At 43.6% G+C, this 18,547-nt stretch overlaps 1 protein-coding gene across 2 annotated transcripts; it reads left to right on the top strand.

The window, feature by feature from the left end:
• The first annotated feature begins 1,390 nt into the window (after positions 1 to 1,390).
• si:ch211-152p11.4 (regulator of G-protein signaling rgs-7) lies at positions 1,391 to 17,310 on the top strand. 2 transcript variants are annotated; one of them, XM_060904679.1, is made up of 6 exons: positions 1,391 to 1,591; positions 2,069 to 2,592; positions 3,803 to 3,861; positions 5,753 to 5,877; positions 9,930 to 10,096; positions 16,516 to 17,310. In XM_060904679.1, the coding sequence occupies exons 2-6, from the start codon at positions 2,077 to 2,079 to the stop codon at positions 16,684 to 16,686; spliced, it is 1,038 nt and encodes a 345-aa protein (XP_060760662.1). In that variant the 5' UTR covers positions 1,391 to 1,591; positions 2,069 to 2,076; the 3' UTR covers positions 16,687 to 17,310. The 2 variants fall into 2 exon arrangements, with proteins under 2 accessions (XP_060760662.1, XP_060760661.1); XM_060904678.1 differs by having other exon boundaries at positions 2,066 to 2,592.
• The last annotated feature ends 1,237 nt before the right edge of the window (positions 17,311 to 18,547 follow it).

The raw sequence follows: 18,547 nt of genomic DNA, 5'->3' as shown, positions 1-18,547 counted from the left end.
ATGTGGTGAGTGTGTTTAGTGTTAGTGTGCATTTGGTGTGTTAGTATGTGGTGAGTGTGTTTAGTGTTGGTGTGTTAGTATGTGGTGAGTGTGTTTAGTGTTGGTGTGTTAGTATGTGGTGAGTGTGTTTAGTGTTGGTGTGTTAGTATGTGGTGAGTGTGTTTAGTGTTGGTGTGTTAGTATGTGGTGAGTGTGTTTAGTGTTGGTGTGTTAGTATGTGGTGAGTGTGTTTAGTGTTGGTGTGTTAGTATGTGGTGAGTGTGTTTAGTGTTGGTGTGTTAGTATGTGGTGAGTGTGTTTAGTGTTGGTGTGTTAGTATGTGGTGAGTGTGTTTAGTGTTGGTGTGTTAGTATGTGGTGAGTGTGTTTAGTGTTGGTGTGTTAGTATGTGGTGAGTGTGTTTAGTGTTGGTGTGTTAGTATGTGGTGAGTGTGTTTAGTGTTGGTGTGTTAGTATGTGGTGAGTGTGTTTAGTGTTGGTGTGTTAGTATGTGGTGAGTGTGTTTAGTGTTGGTGTGTTAGTATGTGGTGAGTGTGTTTAGTGTTGGTGTGTTAGTATGTGGTGAGTGTGTTTAGTGTTGGTGTGTTAGTATGTGGTGAGTGTGTTTAGTGTTGGTGTGTTAGTATGTGGTGAGTGTGTTTAGTGTTGGTGTGTTAGTATGTGGTGAGTGTGTTTAGTGTTGGTGTGTTAGTATGTGGTGAGTGTGTTTAGTGTTGGTGTGTTAGTATGTGGTGAGTGTGTTTAGTGTTGGTGTGTTAGTATGTGGTGAGTGTGTTTAGTGTTGGTGTGTTAGTATGTGGTGAGTGTGTTTAGTGTTGGTGTGTTAGTATGTGGTGAGTGTGTTTAGTGTTGGTGTGTTAGTATGTGGTGAGTGTGTTTAGTGTTGGTGTGTTAGTATGTGGTGAGTGTGTTTAGTGTTGGTGTGTTAGTATGTGGTGAGTGTGTTTAGTGTTGGTGTGTTAGTATGTGGTGAGTGTGTTTAGTGTTGGTGTGTTAGTATGTGGTGAGTGTGTTTAGTGTTGGTGTGTTAGTATGTGGTGAGTGTGTTTAGTGTTGGTGTGTTAGTATGTGGTGAGTGTGTTTAGTGTTGGTGTGTTAGTATGTGGTGAGTGTGTTTAGTGTTGGTGTGTTAGTATGTGGTGAGTGTGTTTAGTGTTGGTGTGTTAGTATGTGGTGAGTGTGTTTAGTGTTGGTGTGTTAGTATGTGGTGAGTGTGTTTAGTGTTGGTGTGTTTGGTGTTAGTATGTTGTTCTCACACACAGCGCGCGCGCTCTCTCTCTCTCACACCCCGTCAGTGGCTCGCGCACCTGGAACAGGGACAAGTTTGAACGCGACTTTGCAGTGGGCGTGGCTTAAAGTGACGAGGGTGTTGCTGTTTTTATTCACAAGAAACAGCAAATAAACGCAGCGTGCGGAGCGCTCCCTGCTGCACGGCTCCGGCTTACAGTGCACATTTACTACTGTACTGGCTTCTCTAACTGATTGAGGAAGTTGAGAGAGAGAGAGAATAAAAAAAAATAAATAATAATAAATTGTCCGGTTCTTAAGGAGGGCTCTTACCATGTGGAGCAGAAGCCTGGAGTCACCATAAGGTATTGTTCAGGAACAAATATTTCTCTCTAATATCTTTTCTTGTATAAAAGTTTTCCCAGCCTTTGTTCTGTGTTTAAAAGCAATCCGAGCTGAGTTGGATGTGAACTGTGACAGAGCCTCAGTGCTGGCGGAAACAGCAGCTCCACGATTCACAGTGGCAACACCACACTGTAAATGTCAGCTGCCACCTCTGAATGTTTCAGACATTTTGTTTCTCCTTGGCACAGCTCACTGTGATGTTGTGTAATGTCACTGAAGTTAAACTGCATTGTAAATGTCTTCACCAGTCTATTAAGTAAACTGTTCTGCCAAAACAAAAGAGGGAGGGAAAAACAGGTTGTAGCTGCTGCTGATATTCTTCAGTAAAATCACTCAAGCCTTGTGCTCAATTCATTATCACTCCTGACCTAAGTTTGGCTAGACATGTGGTATTTCCTTAAAATCATCATCATCTTTGCCAATCTCTCTCCCAGAAGAAGTAGTCATGCGTCGCTTCAGTTCAGAAGGATCTCTCCTGGGCTTGGACATCTTTCCCTGGAAGAGTGTGTCTCCGAGGAATGCCTGCTCTGTTGAAGTAGATAGGGTGGGTACCTATAGGACCCTGCCAAGCCAGCTGAAGGAAGTGGATCACGGCGCGGCCTCTATGCCTGCCACGTCCGTGGACCCCGAGAGCAGTCCATCAAAGGAGCTCGCCCAGGAGCTGAGCCATAGTGCAGAGGATTTTACAGAACTGAACATCGCACCCGGCTTGCTCAAGATCACCAATCTCAACGAAAGCTTCAAAGCGTACAGTGACAGTCAACTGGTGCCACAGGCCAGCAGCAGCAGCAGCAGCAACGAGAGTGTAAAGCAGGATGACATTCCATCTCCAAATCCAACATGCATGGCCACACTCAACCCCTTCTGCTTTAACTCGGCCTCGGGGACAAACCAAAATCGGCACCATGTCCGGGCCAAGCTCTCGTCTGCTAAATTACACCTGAAGAGTCTGTTTGGGCAGGTAAGTGGAGAAGTCTCAATCAACATATAGTAGATTTGTGCATGTGAGTGTATTTTCAGTTAAATTACCAATAGAGGTGTTTAATGAGAAGTGATGGTAGAAAGAAAAAGAAATCCTTGAGACAACATGAAGAAGAATGCTTGAGCGGACGCACAGGGTGGCACTGAGTAAAGATAAACAGTACTGAGTGTGTTGAACAGATGTTCAGGATAAATAAATTTGTAAATGAGTCATGGGATGTTTACAGGACAGCAGCTTCTTCGGTACTGGGATTATTCAGTGAAGGAAAGGCGAGAACTGAAAAATTTTCAGGGATCCATTTAGAATACTTTACATTATTGGCATTTAGCAGACACTCTTATCCAGAGCAACGTACAACGTACCCAGAGCAGCCTGGGTGAGCAGTTGGGGTTCGGTGCCTTGCTCTCGGGCCCTTCAGTTTTTCCTGCTGGTTCAGGGAATCAAACCAGCGCCCTTTTGGTCCCAAAGCTGCTTCTCTATTAGGTCATGGCTTCCCCATATGTCCAACATACCCAGAGCAGCCTGGGTGAGCAGTTGGGGTTCGGTGCCTTGCTCAAGGGCACTTCAGTTTTTCCTGCTGGTTCAGGGAATCAAACCAGCGCCCTTTTGGTCCCAAAGCTGCTTCTCTATCCATTAGGCCATGGCTTCTCCATTTTCTCTCTGAACATCATGTGTTGATTCAGGTATTAAGGATGTTGCTTGGTCAGTAATTTGAAAAGCTATGAAACAAATGCAGATATAATCAGTTTGGCTCAGGTATTTGTGCACCTCTCAGTCGGATTGCATTTGCGTCACCTAGTCAGCCTTTCTCTTCTGGCATTTTTTTTTTTTGCTTTGACATTCTTCCAAGTTGGTAGTACAGTATGTGTTGTTTTTATCTCATTCATTCTGTTGACACAGTAGTGCTGACAGCAGACGCTACTAAATAACCCTTGACATCATGATCGGTTTAGCGAAGGACCAGAGAGCAAATGATTCAAAGGCCATTCTGAGGAGCGTTCATTTCACTTTAATGCACTTTAATGCTTTTCCTGTCCTCGTGTCCTACTTTCTCCATGACGTTAATGAAGCTCAAGTGTTGCGTAATCACTACTTGAAGTCCCTTGTGGAAAAAAAATGAGAACTGAAGAAGTTTGACCTGATTTGCTTTTCTTTGAAAAATCACTTCCTCTTTTCTCTTTCTCTGTAGAGTCCAAGCATTTCCAATCCTAATCTCGCGGTACTGGAGCCCAGCGACCTGGAAAGCAGGTAGGATCAGTTTGAGATTAGGTTTCGTCATGTTGGTTTTTTTTTTTTCTTTGAGTGCAATGTAATATTCTTCAGAGGAGAAATTGTGGGTGTGGATGTGGGCTTTGATCCATTGCAACTGCGACTCACAGCTCTGCATTTTTGTTGTTGTGTTCATGTCTTACTCTGTTTTGTCCTTTTGATCCCTTTCTTTTTAAAGCTTCACCCTCCCACCTTTATTTGATTCTTATAATCTTGCTCCTACAGTGGGGCAAAAAAGTATTTAGTCAGCCACCAATTGTGCAAGTTCTCCCACTTAAAAAGATGAGAGAGGCCTGTAATTTTCATCATAGGTACACGTCAACTATGAGAGACAGAATGGGGGGAAAGAATCCAGGAAATCACATTGTAGGATTTTTAATGAATTAATTGGTAAATTCCTCGGTAAAATAAGTATTTGGTCACCTACAAACAAGCAAGATTTCTGGCTCTCACAGACCTGTAACTTCTTCTTTAAGAGGCTCCTCTGTCCTCCACTCGTTACCTGTATTAATGCCACCTGTTTGAACTCGTTATCAGTATAAAAGACACCTGTCCACAACCTCAAACAGTCACACTCCAAACTCCACTATGGCCAAGACCAAAGAGCTGTCAAAGGACACCAGAAACAAAATTGTAGACCTGCACCAGGCTGGCAAGACTGAATCTGCAATAGGTAAGCAGCTTGGTGTGAAGAAATCAACTGTGGAAGCAATTATTAGAAAATGGAAGACATACAAGACCACTGATAATCTCCCTCGATCTGGGGCTCCACGCAAGATCTCACCCCATGGGGTCAAAATGATCACAAGAACGGTGAGCAAAAATCCCAGAACCACACGGGGGGACCTAGTGAATGACCTGCAGAGAGCTGGGACCAAAGTAACAAAGGCTACCATCAGTAACACACTACGCCGCCAGGGACTCAAATCCTGCAGTGCCAGACGTGTCCCCCTGCTTAAGCCAGTACATGTCCAGGCCCATCTGAAGTTTGCTAGAGAGCATTTGGATGATCCAGAAGAGGATTGGGAGAATGTCATATGGTCAGATGAAACCAAAATAGAACTTTTTGGTAAAAACTCAACTTGTTGTGTTTGGAGGAGAAAGAATGCTGAGTTGCATCCAAAGAACACCATACCTACTGTGAAGCATGGGGGTGGAAACATCATGCTTTGGGGCTGTTTTTCTGCAAAGGGACCAGGACGACTGATCCGTGTAAAGGAAAGAATGAATGGGGCCATGTATCGTGAGATTTTGAGTGAAAACCTCCTTCCATCAGCAAGGGCATTGAAGATGAAACGTGGCTGGGTCTTTCAGCATGACAGTGATCCCAAACACACCGCCCGGGCAACGAAGGAGTGGCTTCGTAAGAAGCATTTCAAGGTCCTGGAGTGGCCTAGCCAGTCTCCAGATCTCAACCCCATAGAAAATCTTTGGAGGGAGTTGAAAGTCCGTGTTGCCCAGCGACAGCCCCAAAACATCACTGCTCTAGAGGAGATCTGCATGGAGGAATGGGCCAAAATACCAGCAACAGTGTGTGAAAACCTTGTGAAGACTTACAGAAAACGTTTGACCTCTGCCATCGCCAACAAAGGGTATATAACAAAGTATTGAGATGAACTTTTGTTATTGACCAAATACTTATTTTCCACCATGATTTGCAAATAAATTCTTTAAAAATCAGACAATGTGATGATCTGGATTTTTTTTTTCTCATTCTGTCTCTCATAGTTGAAGTGTACCTATGATGAAAATTACAGACCTCTCTCATCTTTTTAAATGGGAGAACTTGCACAATTGGTGACTGACTAAATACTTTTTTGCCTCACTGTATGTTGCCAAATAGTTCCTCATTACCCTGTTTCTCATCTAGCGCCAAAACGCGTCGATCCCGCTTCACAAAGCAGTGGAGTGAGGTGGGTCATGCGAAGACCCGGCTCAGCAGGGTGGAGCTGGAGAAGTGGGCTGAGTCTCTCGACGTCGTTCTCAACAGCAGAGGTGAACAAGCAACAGTATTTCTATCATTAAGTTTATTTCCAGCTAATTATCCTCCTGAAATCCTGTGTAGATTGCAGAGGATTAGTGAAGCTTTTGTGTTCTGCAGTGATCTGGTGATGACATCAGAGATGGGCTTACCCTTTCTGCTCAGAAACAGAGTACAACTGCTTTTGAAAGCCTGCATGGCTTCATCAAGAGGTGGTTGTTTTCTCGTGACTTAGATTTAGCAACAATTATCATTTTAAAACTTAATCTGCAACCATATGTTCATACCAAACACAGCGAGAACGTAAACATTTGCTTTGGCTGGTAAGTTTATGGATGTGTGACATAGGCAGCTACGAGGCCATTCAGAACGCGTCATCTTGCAAATTTTATTTAAAAGGGCAGCAAAGCAAACGCACATCAACCGGTATCTTAATAAAAATCATTTTAAAATGCAATCATTTAAATAACTAATAAAATTTATTTTTAAAAATTGGTTTACAATACCATGGCTTTCAATTTTAACGTGTCTGACATGCAACAATGTCCTATTCGACAGTGTCATTCAAGTCACATGTAAATAAAGAGCCAAGACTCTTTTTGCATGCTGTGGCACTAGTTAGTCTAAAGTCCTTCCTGTGTCAGGACCTGGTCTTCTGTCCCAGTACTAACCAGATCATCGCTCCTGTGGAGGGCGGCCCCATGTGGACAGTTGGGGGGTCGCGCCTGGAGGACGCTCTGGACTCTTTCAGTGGTGCTTTTGTGGCTGGGGACTGCGGTTGTCGTGGACGATTTTTGCGCTCGGGTTTCCGTCGGTGGGGTTTTATAGCATCAACGAAGCTGACTTTATGTTAAAACCTGTTAATGTTATAGTCATGTTGTCTGTTGTTGCCCAAATGAGGATGAGTTCCCTTTTGAGTCGGGTTCCCTTTTGAGTCTGGTTCCTCTCGAGGTTTCTTCAAGTCGTCTGAGGGAGTTTTTCCTTGCCACCGTTGCCACAGGCGTTATACAAATAAACTTGACTTGACCATTGAGGCACATTGGGTGGCGCCGATCTCTGTTTCTGTAGCCCTCAGCCTCTCACCTATACAGCTAGGGTTACAGTGGGGGCGGGTCCTCTGGTAACCACGAGAGTTTGACTCCCTACTCACATCTGTATTGCAGCATGTCTTGCCAGACAGCAGTAGGTACCATTTTTACGATGGTCTTTGGTATGACCCGACCGCGAGTAGAACTCGCAACCTCCCGATCGAGAGGCGGACATGCTAACCACCAGGCCAGCTCATGGTACAATAGGTTCCATCCTATTTTTACAAAATATATGATTCACTTCACCAACACCTGTAGTTTCCGACGCCTTGGTCCATGCTTCGTTGTTTGTTGTTGTTTTTTTATTATTTATCTCTCTGTACGCAAACGGGGACGCATCATAAATAATAGTGAAACCCACCAATTATCAATTTCTCCTCTATGGTAGACGACTTGTGAACAGTTTGAATGGAAACAAAATTTACATGACTGTGTTCCGTAGGATTCTTTAGAGCAGAGCACTTTTTTAAATTCCTATTGGTCGCCACCCAAATCCCGTCCTCGTTCATTACCATAAAGTTGCCTGGACTTCAGCTTTATTCTAACGCGCCATCACACAAGACATGATACCAACGATCTCGCCGCCGAGAGACGCTGGCTCGCATAGGAACTGAATGACCTCCGGTTGTCTTGACGCTCTTGCTACGTTTGGTGTGAACGTAGGATAACAATCACTTTGTTCTCAGAATAGCTTCAGTTCACCATGGCATGGATTCTGCAAGATGATGGAAACATTCCTTTGGTTCATGTTGACATGATTGCATCACAAAACTGCTGCAGATTTGTTAGCTGTCAGTTCTGTAATATATCAAACGGTACCAAATGGATTCAGAGCTGGTTATTGGGGAGGCCATGAAAGTACATGAAACTCATTGTCATATCTATGGAACCACTTTTGAGAATACTTGTGCTTTGTCACATGGCATATTGTTATGCCGTAATGGACAGCAACAATACTCAATCAATGCTCGAGTGGTATTAAGAGACCTAATGTGTGCCTGGAAAACATTCCCCACGCCATCACACCACCACCACCAGCCTGAACTGTCAACACAAGGCAGGTTGGATCAGAGATGTCAATGAGCACCGGTGACCGGCGGTTTTCTCCACCCACACAGATGGTCTGTGCCGTCTACTCGATCCCAGAGGAGGAAGAGGGAAAAAAACTTGCCTTTTAATGGTCAAGCTTTTTTTTTTTTTTAAATATAAATATAATCTCCGCTGCCTATAATTTGCTGCAAATCCAATTATTTCACCACAAAATTGTCTTCAATTCAGGTCTACAAAGACCGGGAGCAACGTCATATTTGTTGATCGATTCTTGCACTCTGATTGGCTGAGTCAGATCATGTAAACGCACTGTAGCATATGTAGTTAGGTTACAGAGCCAGGCAGCGTACTACAGAGGGTAACTGAGAAAGCCAAGCGCACACATCTGGAAGGAAATTTCATACATATTTTGCAGGGAAATAGTAATTTATTAGCTGAGCATGCACCGGAAGGCATGTAAATTTCAAAATTTTCTGGGAGGGCATGCCCCCAGACCCCTCTAGGATTAGCACGCCGCCACAACTTAGCCACCGCAAATTCCAGACCCACCTACTACTACACTTTTTTTTTTTTTTTTTTTTTTTTTAAAGCCAGCTACTTCAGATTTTCTGGAGAACCCTGATGGATTCATCCTGTTGATGCCAAATTTTGATCCTAAAAGAAATTGATTCAGGGCAGAGCTATGATTTTCATTCTTCAGCTGTCCAGTTTGGGCGAGTTGGTGCCCATTGTAGCGTCCTGTTCTTGAATGACAGGAGAGGAACCTGATATGGTCTTCTGTTGTTGTAGCCCATCCACCTCAAGATCTGACACATTGTGCATTTCTGAGATGCTTTTCTGTGTAACACGGTTGTAAAGAGTGGTTATGAGTTACTGTAGCCTCCCTGTCAGCTTGATCCAGTGTGATCATTCAGATGTTTTCATGCAAACTGAAGTTTGTATTTACATGATTTTATGCGGTTACATGCTCTGCTGCTACATGATTGGCCGATTGGACAATTATTTGAACGCGCAGGCGTACAGTTGTTTCTAATGAAGTGGCATACGTTCTTGTCACCAAGCCAGATTAAGTCATGTTTCCAGGCGTTGTGTGTGGGTTTTTTTTTTTTAATGACAAGTTCTCTCCTGTCAGGTTTTAGAGTTCATGTCGTACGTCCGTTCTTGGTTTAACAATAAGCAGGATAGTCAAGAATTTATCTCTGTGGAAGAACAGCTGTCTGCAGTTTCACTTTGGATTTATCTTTCAGTAGAACATTTAATGCATGGGCTCGAACACTGTGTATCTCAGGAGCCCTTTTAAATACAAAATATTTGTTCCTTGTTCCTCCTCTGTACAGATTTCTTTGATAAACATTTTTTCAGAGTGTACAACAATATTTTGTCTACTTAATAGAGCCACAGAGGTTTCTGTTTCTGGATCTTCCACCAACAGAAGACGTTAAATCCAAGCTGACATGGATTACATGATAGACCTACTAGTTTTTGAGTTGAGGTTTAGATTCTTAAACATCCTTCAGTTCAAATGACCAGTCAGTGTATAGTATACTTTTTTATGCGTTGTGGTGGATCCTGGGTCATACGTGAAAAGCTTCTGTGTTGTAACATCTGCATTGGCAATATCCTCCTGCCCTTCCTTTCTCCACCCGTGGTTTTTCGTCCTTGACAAAATATCGCAATCGGCAGTGCAAGGACCAGCAGTGTGTGTGTTGATTGATTGTAAATGCAAAGGGAAAGAATCAGACAAAGTTAAAGCGTCGAATGTTTGGTTTACTGCCTTTTTTTTTTTTTCTCGTATGTTTGTACACTGTGTGAACATCCCATCTGTGTCTCCTCTCTGCACCCTCCCCCACCTCCTCTCAGTCCTTGGAGACTGTTTTGTCGTCACTGCAGACTTTCATTAACCCCTTCTCCCTTTCTTTCTCTGTCAGTGGCCATATCTGTGTTTGGCGCATTCCTCCGCTCAGAGTTCAGTGAGGAGAACCTGCAGTTCTACTTGGCCTGTGAGCAGTACAGAAATTCGTCCACCACCTTCAGCCTGAGCCGACGCGCCAAGGAGATCAGTGCCACTTACATTCAGCCTGGCTCACCTCGTGAGGTCGGTCTGCATGATGATAATCCGTTATAAGATGCACTGTAACGTTCAGCACACAATATGCTTCTTGTGGAAATGTCAAATCACGACTAGTGCTGTTTTCTATAGCAGGTTATCGCTGACTAACCTTCTGGTTAGTTAGTGTTAAAATTAGAAGCTATGACATATTGAAAGGTGTCTCAAATGCGATGCTGGATATAAATTAAAAAAAAAGGGGGGGGGGGACGTGAAAACTGATGTGGCTTCTCAGACAGTGTGTGTTGTTTTTTTTTTTTTTTTTTTTTGTTTTTTTTAAAAAGGTAGACGGCCTTTCGATTTCATAAAATCGGTGAAATTTAGTTCCCTCTGATAATTGGTCATTGTGATGTATGTTATTTACCAGCTGGGAGGTCTGTATGGTGAAATACCGTGAACGAGGCCCTCTGGGCTGAGGTCAGTATTCAAGGCCGAGGTCACTGTATTTCACCATACGGACCGACCTTAAGCTGGTAAATAATGTATTTAATTTTTTCTTTACCAAATTCTAACAGAAAACAATCATGCACGACAGGGCCCAGGGCAGAGTTACACACTCGGAGGAAATTGCTATCTGCCCCCTTCTGCATACATGAGCTTATAGAGAGCTGTGATTCGTTAGTGTCGCTGTGATTGACACGGGAGAGAAAGTAGTGCCATCCTTCGCACCTAGAGAGGTGGGACTCCCGGTCAGGCATGACTCTGCTGTTGCAAACGAATCACAAGTGTCAATTTTCTCTCAGATTTTATTTCTGCAAATAGACTAAGAGGTATAAAAGTGACGGACACAAATTTCAAGCATAAACCGCCAGATCAGAAGATCCTCAAGACAATGAAGAATATATATTATTTACCAGCTGGGAGGTCCGTATCATGAAATACCGTGACTGAGGTCTTGAAAGTACTGTATTCAAGGCCGCGGTCACGGTGTTTCACCATACGGACCGACCTTAAGCTGGTAAATAATACTTTTTTCTTTACCAGATTCTAACAGGGCGGCACGGTGGTGTAGTGGTTAGCGCTGTCGCCTCACAGCAAGAAGGTCCTGGGTTCGAGCCCCGGGGCCGGCGAGGGCCTTTCTGTGCGGAGTTTGCATGTTCTCCCCGTGTCCGTGTGGGTTTCCTCCGGGTGCTCCGGTTTCCCCCACAGTCCAAAGACATGCAGGTTAGGTTAACTGGTGACTCTAAATTGACCGTAGGTGTGAATGTGAGTGTGAATGGTTGTCTGTGTCTATGTGTCAGCCCTGTGATGACCTGGCGACTTGTCCAGGGTGTACCCCGCCTTTCGCCCGTAGTCAGCTGGGATAGGCTCCAGCTTGCCTGCGACCCTGTAGAACAGGATAAAGCGGCTAGAGATAATGAGATGAGATGAGAAATTCTAACAGAAAACGAGAGCACCCGAAAGGGAAAACCGAGCCGCCATTTTGAATCCTCATTCACGGTTGTAATGCAAATTACTTCCTCCTCGGTATACAAGTGCACTTCCATGGCAGGAAAAAAACTACATTTTGCCGCCTATGTAGTCCCCTATTTATACAAATAGGAGTCATTCAGGAGTCAGCCATGTTTTTGCTCGGCGTTAGCAACAGTTTCAGGAGAAAGCTTAAAAACCTGAAATGTTTTCTTTTATTTCTTCTTCCTTAGGGTAGTAAAACTCGCTTTCGCTGTGAACACTGTCGTTATCACTATCCATGCTGTAAAATTAATGCTATTCTCCTGAGAAATGCGAAAATAAATGTTGACAAAAATTGCTACTATGTTTGTTGTGAACGAGCGAGTCGCCAGAGGTCCGTAACTGGGGTCCGTACCGTAGGATACAGACCCGCTCGCCAGCCAATCAGAGCGCAGGATTTGATGGAAACCGGACCGCAAAAAAATTGTTTATTTCTGTAATATCTCACAAAACCCCAGGCCATTCTGTGGTTGGGAAATTATTTAATTTGAGGGGATTCCCGAGCAAACAATGTGCATGAAATTGCTCGCTTTGCACAGTCAAGCAGACAGAGGAAGTCTGTATGTATGCGCATGCGCAGGTTTACCTTTGAGCGTGCACTGACTTCCATCATTGTGTCGCTAAACGAACAGCCGATCACACCGAGGTGCTCGCTGACCGCCGATATTTATTAGTTTGGTCTTGTTTCCTTTCCTTCGTATATAACATAACGTCTTCTCGCTTTCCGTTACTGTAGTCAGTCTTTCACGTTTCATTCACACACACACACGTCTGCCATTTTCTCTCCTGTTTCAAATTTATATCCCACAATGCCTTGCGCAAACGGGGCAAGCTCACCACATGATGCATGGCGTAGTATCTTGAATTGGGTCATGGTGAAGCAGGAAAAAATAGTGGAGAATTTAGGGCCACGTGGCTCTAAATTCATTAATTGTTCTGTTTTAAAAAACCAATAAAATTGTAAGTCTGTGAGTCGAGTTCAGTAGCTTTCGGTCCACTAAACCAAAATAACTGGGTGTCGGGGAAAATTCTTTTTATGACCTATGCTTGGAAAATCTGAAAGGCAGGATAGCTTTAATGTAAGGAAAGAAACACAGCAGTGTATGCTCCCAAAGGAAAATAATGAACAGGAAAAGCTACAAAGCACTGACACTGGAAACTCCTTCCAAAAACACTCCATAGACATCTCCTTTACATCTCCACCTACGTGGCTTGTCCGTCATACATGCGCCTGCATTACTATAGCAACGCTAACTTGTTACAACGAGAGCTTTTATAGGAAATTGATCAAAACATTCTGACCGATCAGAAACGAGCATTCAATATACATGTTGTAATAGATGTTAAAAATTGGACTGTATTTATGGGGATATCTCTTTTAATGATATTTTTTTTTAATTAATTTTATTCTTATTTTTGGCATAGTGAATTATTTAAAAACTAATTACATACATTATTTATACCGAACCAACTTTATGTAATTTGGCTAAAATTGCATTGGACTTTTTTTTTTTTTTTTTAATTCAGCTTTTCACTGGCTTACATTGGTTTTATTCTTAATCTGGTGGGTTTTTGCTTCATTTTTTGCAGTCGAGTCTGTTTTACATTGTGTCTTTCATCATGCACGACAGATAACGCAGGGTCCTTCATATGAAGGAGGGGATGCGTTTGCGACGCACTGCCAACTTGGCATAAGACACGATTTAACAAGTTGTAAGGTCACTTAAAAATGGCTGAAGAAAGGCAAATACCTGTGTGGGTTTTTTTTTTTTTTGGGGAAATGGCATTGAAGAAGTATCACGGGGACCGTGACGATATGTGTACACACCCTGTTATATTTGTCTTAAGGTGCCTGGTAGACTTGTTAACCTTTTTCCTATTGCTGTATTCCTGTCCAATGAACGAATGAAAAAGTTTTGAGTGTTTCAGCCGTACACACCCGTCAGTCACCCCCGAATTTGTTCACCTGCCAGTTCCCACCCACTGGGGAGGGTGAAGGTTAACAGTGCCTCCTTGAAGACGCATGAAGCCAGCCAGATGTATCTTTTCAAACTGTTGCTCATGCACGACAGGGCCCAGGGCAGAGTTACACACTCAGAGGAAATTGCTGTCTGCCCCCTTCTGCATACATGAGCTTATAGAGAGCTGTGATTCGTTAGTGTCGCTGTGATTGACACGGGAGAGAAAGTAGTGCCATCCTTCGCACCTAGAGAGGTGGGACTCCCGGTCAGGCATGACTCTGCTGTTGCAAACGAATCACTAGTGTCAATTTTCTCTCAGATTTTATTTCTGCAAATAGACTAAGAGGTATAAAAGTGACAGACACAAATTTCAAGCATAAACCGCCAGATCAGAAGATCCTCAAGACAATGAAGAATATATAATATATTATTTACCAGCTGGGAGGTCCGTATCGTGAAATACCGTGACTGAGGTCTTGAAAGTACTGTATTCAAGGCCGCAGTCACGGTATTTCACCATACGGACCGACCTTAAGCTGGTAAATAATACTTTTTTCTTTACCAAATTCTAACAGAAAACGAGAGCGCCGAAAGGGAAAACCGAGCCGAGCCGCCATTTTGAATCCTCATTCACGGCTGTAATGCAAACGGCTTCCTCCTCAGTATACAAGTGCACTTCCATGGCAGGAAAAAAACTACATTTTGCCGCCTATGTAGTCCCCTATTTATACAAAATTGAGTCATTCAGGATTCAGCCATGTTTTTGCTCGGCGTTAGCAGCAGTTACAGGTTTTTAGCTTTCTCCTGAAATGTTTTCTTTTATTTCTTCTTCCTCAGGGTAGTAAAACTCACTTTCGCTGTGAACGCTGTCGTTATCGCTATCCATGCTGTAAAATTAATGCTGTTCTCCTGAGAAATGCGAAAATAAATGTTGAAAAAAAATTGCTACTATGTTTGTCGTTGCTGTGAACGAGCGAGTCGCCAGAGGTCCGTAACCGGGGTCCGTATCGTAGGATATGAACTCTCTCACCAGCCGATCAGAGCGCAGGATTTAATGGAAACCGGACCGCAAAAAAAAAAAGATATTCCACAAAATCGAGTCGTACATGTGCTGATAGCCGACGAGGCGCATAGCACCGAGTTGGCTATGAGCCATGTACGATGAGAAATAGGGGTACAGTAGGAGTCTATACTAGGGATGGCGAAAACTAAAAAAAAATCTTGACCGACCACCAAGCCTCATTAGCCGGTTAAAGTCGGTTAACCTACGAGTTTAATTTAAACTCATAGGTTACGCCTTTTACGGCGCGCCTTTTAGCGGATGCCGCCTTTTTCACGGCTGAATCGTGCAAAGATCCGATTTTTTTTTTTTAGGGGGGGCGTTGGAGTGTCTGAATAATTTCATCAGAGTAAATTCTGTATGCTCAAAGGAAAGCAATCGGATCTGCACGATTCAGCCGTGAAAAAGTCGGCATCTGCGCCTTTAGTTTGTGTGGAGAGATATGATCTGCAATAACATGCGTTGTTGGCTACAGACCGAAACATACTTTCAGAATGCACTGGCCAAGGCAGGACTAAACTCCATGTGCCTTCTAATAATAATTAAAAAAAACAGAATAGTAATTTGTAAGCTAAAAAGCCTGTGTCTACACTTTTCTTTCGCCGAGTGGCAGCTGTCTTCAACTGGGGCGGGAGGGCGGGACATGACTGAATGGGTGTTTCTGATTTGTCAGCTGTCTTCAACTGGGGCGGGAGGGCGGGACATGACTGAATGGGTGTTTCTGATTTGTCAGCTGTCTTTAACTGGGGCGGGAGGGCGGGACATGACTGAATGGGTGTTTCTGATTCGTCAGCTGTCGTCCTTACACCGCATGGCACGCCCCAAGCGTTTACAACACAGAATTCCAAGTCCTCCGCTCCAAAATCGGCCGCTTCAAAACGATTTTTTTTTAAACCGACAACCAAAAAAAAATTAACCGGTTGACTTTGATTCGGTCAACCACCGGTCAAACGGTCATCGGTTAACATCCCTAGTCTATACCCTTTATGGCTCATTATTAGACCTCAAGGTAGCGATGTGTACCTTTTTTAGGGCCAAAACAGTACATATATGTTCCCAAGCCATATACAGAAGTACCTGAGAGGGTACTGCATGAGTGACGAGCCATTGTACCCCTAAAGGTACAATAATTACGTTATTCCACAAAATCGAGTCGTACATGAGCCGATAAACCATGGACGACTAGATTGAGTGGAATAACTGTTTTATTCTATCCACGTTCACTGGATTTTGAGAAACGGAGCATTTTTATTTTTTGCAAATTCGATAAATAAAAACTTTTATAAAAAACATCGGACAAAATCATTACGCTTAAAATGTAAACAAACCGGCGAAATGACAGGAGCAATTTGTGAAAAATGCTATAATAATAATAATAATAATTATTATTATTATTATTATTATTATTCTTGGGGAAAAAAATTCTTTCCATCAAATACTTTTTGCATTTTTGGGGGGGGGTTATTTTCGAGTAGTTTTTATTTCGTCCTCGGTTGGTTCAGTAACACGCTCTGCCGTTTTTTGGTGGTTGGTAAACCAACTTAAAGGTGCATTACCGCCACCAACTGGACTGGAGTGTGAAACACGAAATATTTGGGGGATTGAATGATAGTCTTTTGGCTATTCTGGTTTCTTTTCAATATTTGATACCAAAGTGATCTATCTGACTTGATGTGCTCTGCCATTTTTTTTTTCCCCCCTCTACTCATGGTATACATATGAGTTGATATCCTAGTAGTAGAGTAGCCAATCAGAGTGCGCAATTGTTCATATCCAGTTAATGTGAATAGAATAAAAACTAAATATCAGGGATTTAATTAACCTTTGATCAACATTGTGTGTTGTGATGCAGTACCCACTGCCCCATGTATATATCATGCCAGTGTGTGTGTGTCTGTTTTCCTAACACTGTCCTCATGATTCCTTTCTTTCAGGTAAATCTGGACTGTAAGACTCGAGACTTGACGCTGCAGCTGCTCAAGGCTCCCTCTCACACCTCCCTGTGCCATGCTCAGAAACGAATTCGTGCCCTACTGGAATATGACTGTTACCCTCGCTTCCTGCAGTCGAACATCTACCTCAGACTCCTACAGGATGCTCACTAAGAACATGTGCATTAAGGAGACATCCAGAGGGCATCGAATAGACTGAAGACTGATGGACCAAGGAATACCTGAAAAGGCAGGCGCGGGTGGTGCTGATTGACCTGTTGCTTGAAAATAATAAAGAATTGATAATGATCGAATAAGCAAAACATCTTTCCTGCTTGAAGTTGATCTACTGTTGGGAATAATAGTGTAGTGGTTTGAACGAATGGATGGGGGGCAAAGGAAAGGGTTGATGTATTCTTTATACCACAGTACATCATTATCCAACTCGGCCAGCTAGCTGAAATCCACACAAACTTGTAATCATTGCCTAAAAGTTAGCCGAGTTTAGCTCCCGTCATGCTTCGGTGAGCGTGAGCATAACGGCTTGTTTGCAGAAAGCGACAACTCGTCAGGCAAGACTGACCTCCTCTGAAAGGATCGCAGCGCTGGCAGTAAAAAAACAAACATGACATTTTCCCCGGAATTCCTTCCTACCTGATTCAACAAGCCTGTTTGGCAGGAGACCAGTGGCAGTGGTTGTAAAGTGAACCAAGGTGCCAGGCTTGTGTATAGAATCCCTGTGTTTACATCTCGATCAGTGTAACATATTTAGAAATAAATGATGTCTGATCTCCTAAACAGATCTCGCAGCATGCTTTGCTTCTGAACAAAACTTTACGAGCTTTGTCAAAGGTAACGAGCACTGTGGGTTTTTTGTTTTGTTTTTTCTTTCCCCTCCTCCCTCTCCATTAGTGTGTCTTGTAGAGGACAAAACATGGCTGCAGGATGGAGCTACAAGTGAATGCTCGAGAGCGAGATTGGCTTTCAAGGATTTCCCAGGTGTATACAAAATGAACTGGAAACATTCTCATGTTCCCTGCGTTCACTCCGCTGGATTAAATGTTGAGTCCTGCGCTGAACAGCTGTTTAATAAGCTGCAAGATTTTTTTTTTTTTGGACAGTATCAAAAGTTTCATGTGGGCGGCACGGTGGTGTAGTGGTCAGCGCTGTCACCTCACAGCAAGAAGGTCCTGGGTTCGAGCCCTGGGGCCGGCGAGGGCCTTTCTGTGTGGAGTTTGCATGTTCTCCCCGTGTCCGCGTGGGTTTCCTCCGGGTGCTCCGGTTTCCCCCACAGTCCAAAGACATGCAGGTTAGGTTAACTGGTGACTCTAAATTGACCGTAGGTGTGAATGTGAGTGTGAATGGTTGTCTGTGTCTATGTGTCAGCCCTGTGATGACCTGGCGACTTGTCCAGGGTGTACCCCGCCTTTCACCCGTAGTCAGCTGGGATAGGCTCCAGCTTGCCTGCGACCCTGTAGGACAGGATAAAGCCGCTAGAGATAATGAGATGAGAAGTTTCATGTTTCAATGGAAAACCAAGGACATTTTGATATGTCTCGCCTACAAAACATTGCAGCGTAGGTGCTAAAGAAGGCAGTTGGACTTGCTTGAAATCCTTGATGACGTTTCAGCTCTCATCCGAAAGGCTTCTTCAGTTCTGTCTGACGAGTTCCAGGTAATTATCCTCTAGTGGACCAAAAGCAACCCTACCAAGAGATGTTGAGGTCACATGGGTCGTTGACCCTCTGTCATCCTGTAGGTTGCTGGGGTCACTGGTGGGTCACTACAGGATGACTGAGAGGGTCAATGACCCATGTGACCTCAACATCTCTTGGTAGGGTTGCTTTTGGTCCACTAGAGAATAATTACCTGGAACTCGTCAGACAGAACTGAAGAAGCCTTTCGGATGAGAGCTGAAACGTCATCAAGGATTTCAAGCAAATCCAGTCGCCGCCTTTAGCAACTACGGTTTTACGCTGACATGGATGACTGAGAACCTTCACAGACGCACACGGCTATGACTGTGTAAATTTAC

Source organism: Neoarius graeffei, chromosome 22, assembly GCF_027579695.1.
Source record: "Neoarius graeffei isolate fNeoGra1 chromosome 22, fNeoGra1.pri, whole genome shotgun sequence".
Taxonomy (NCBI): Eukaryota; Metazoa; Chordata; class Actinopteri; order Siluriformes; family Ariidae; genus Neoarius; species Neoarius graeffei.
Note: the sequence above shows the minus strand (reverse complement) of the source record. Positions and strands in the feature narration are given on the sequence as shown.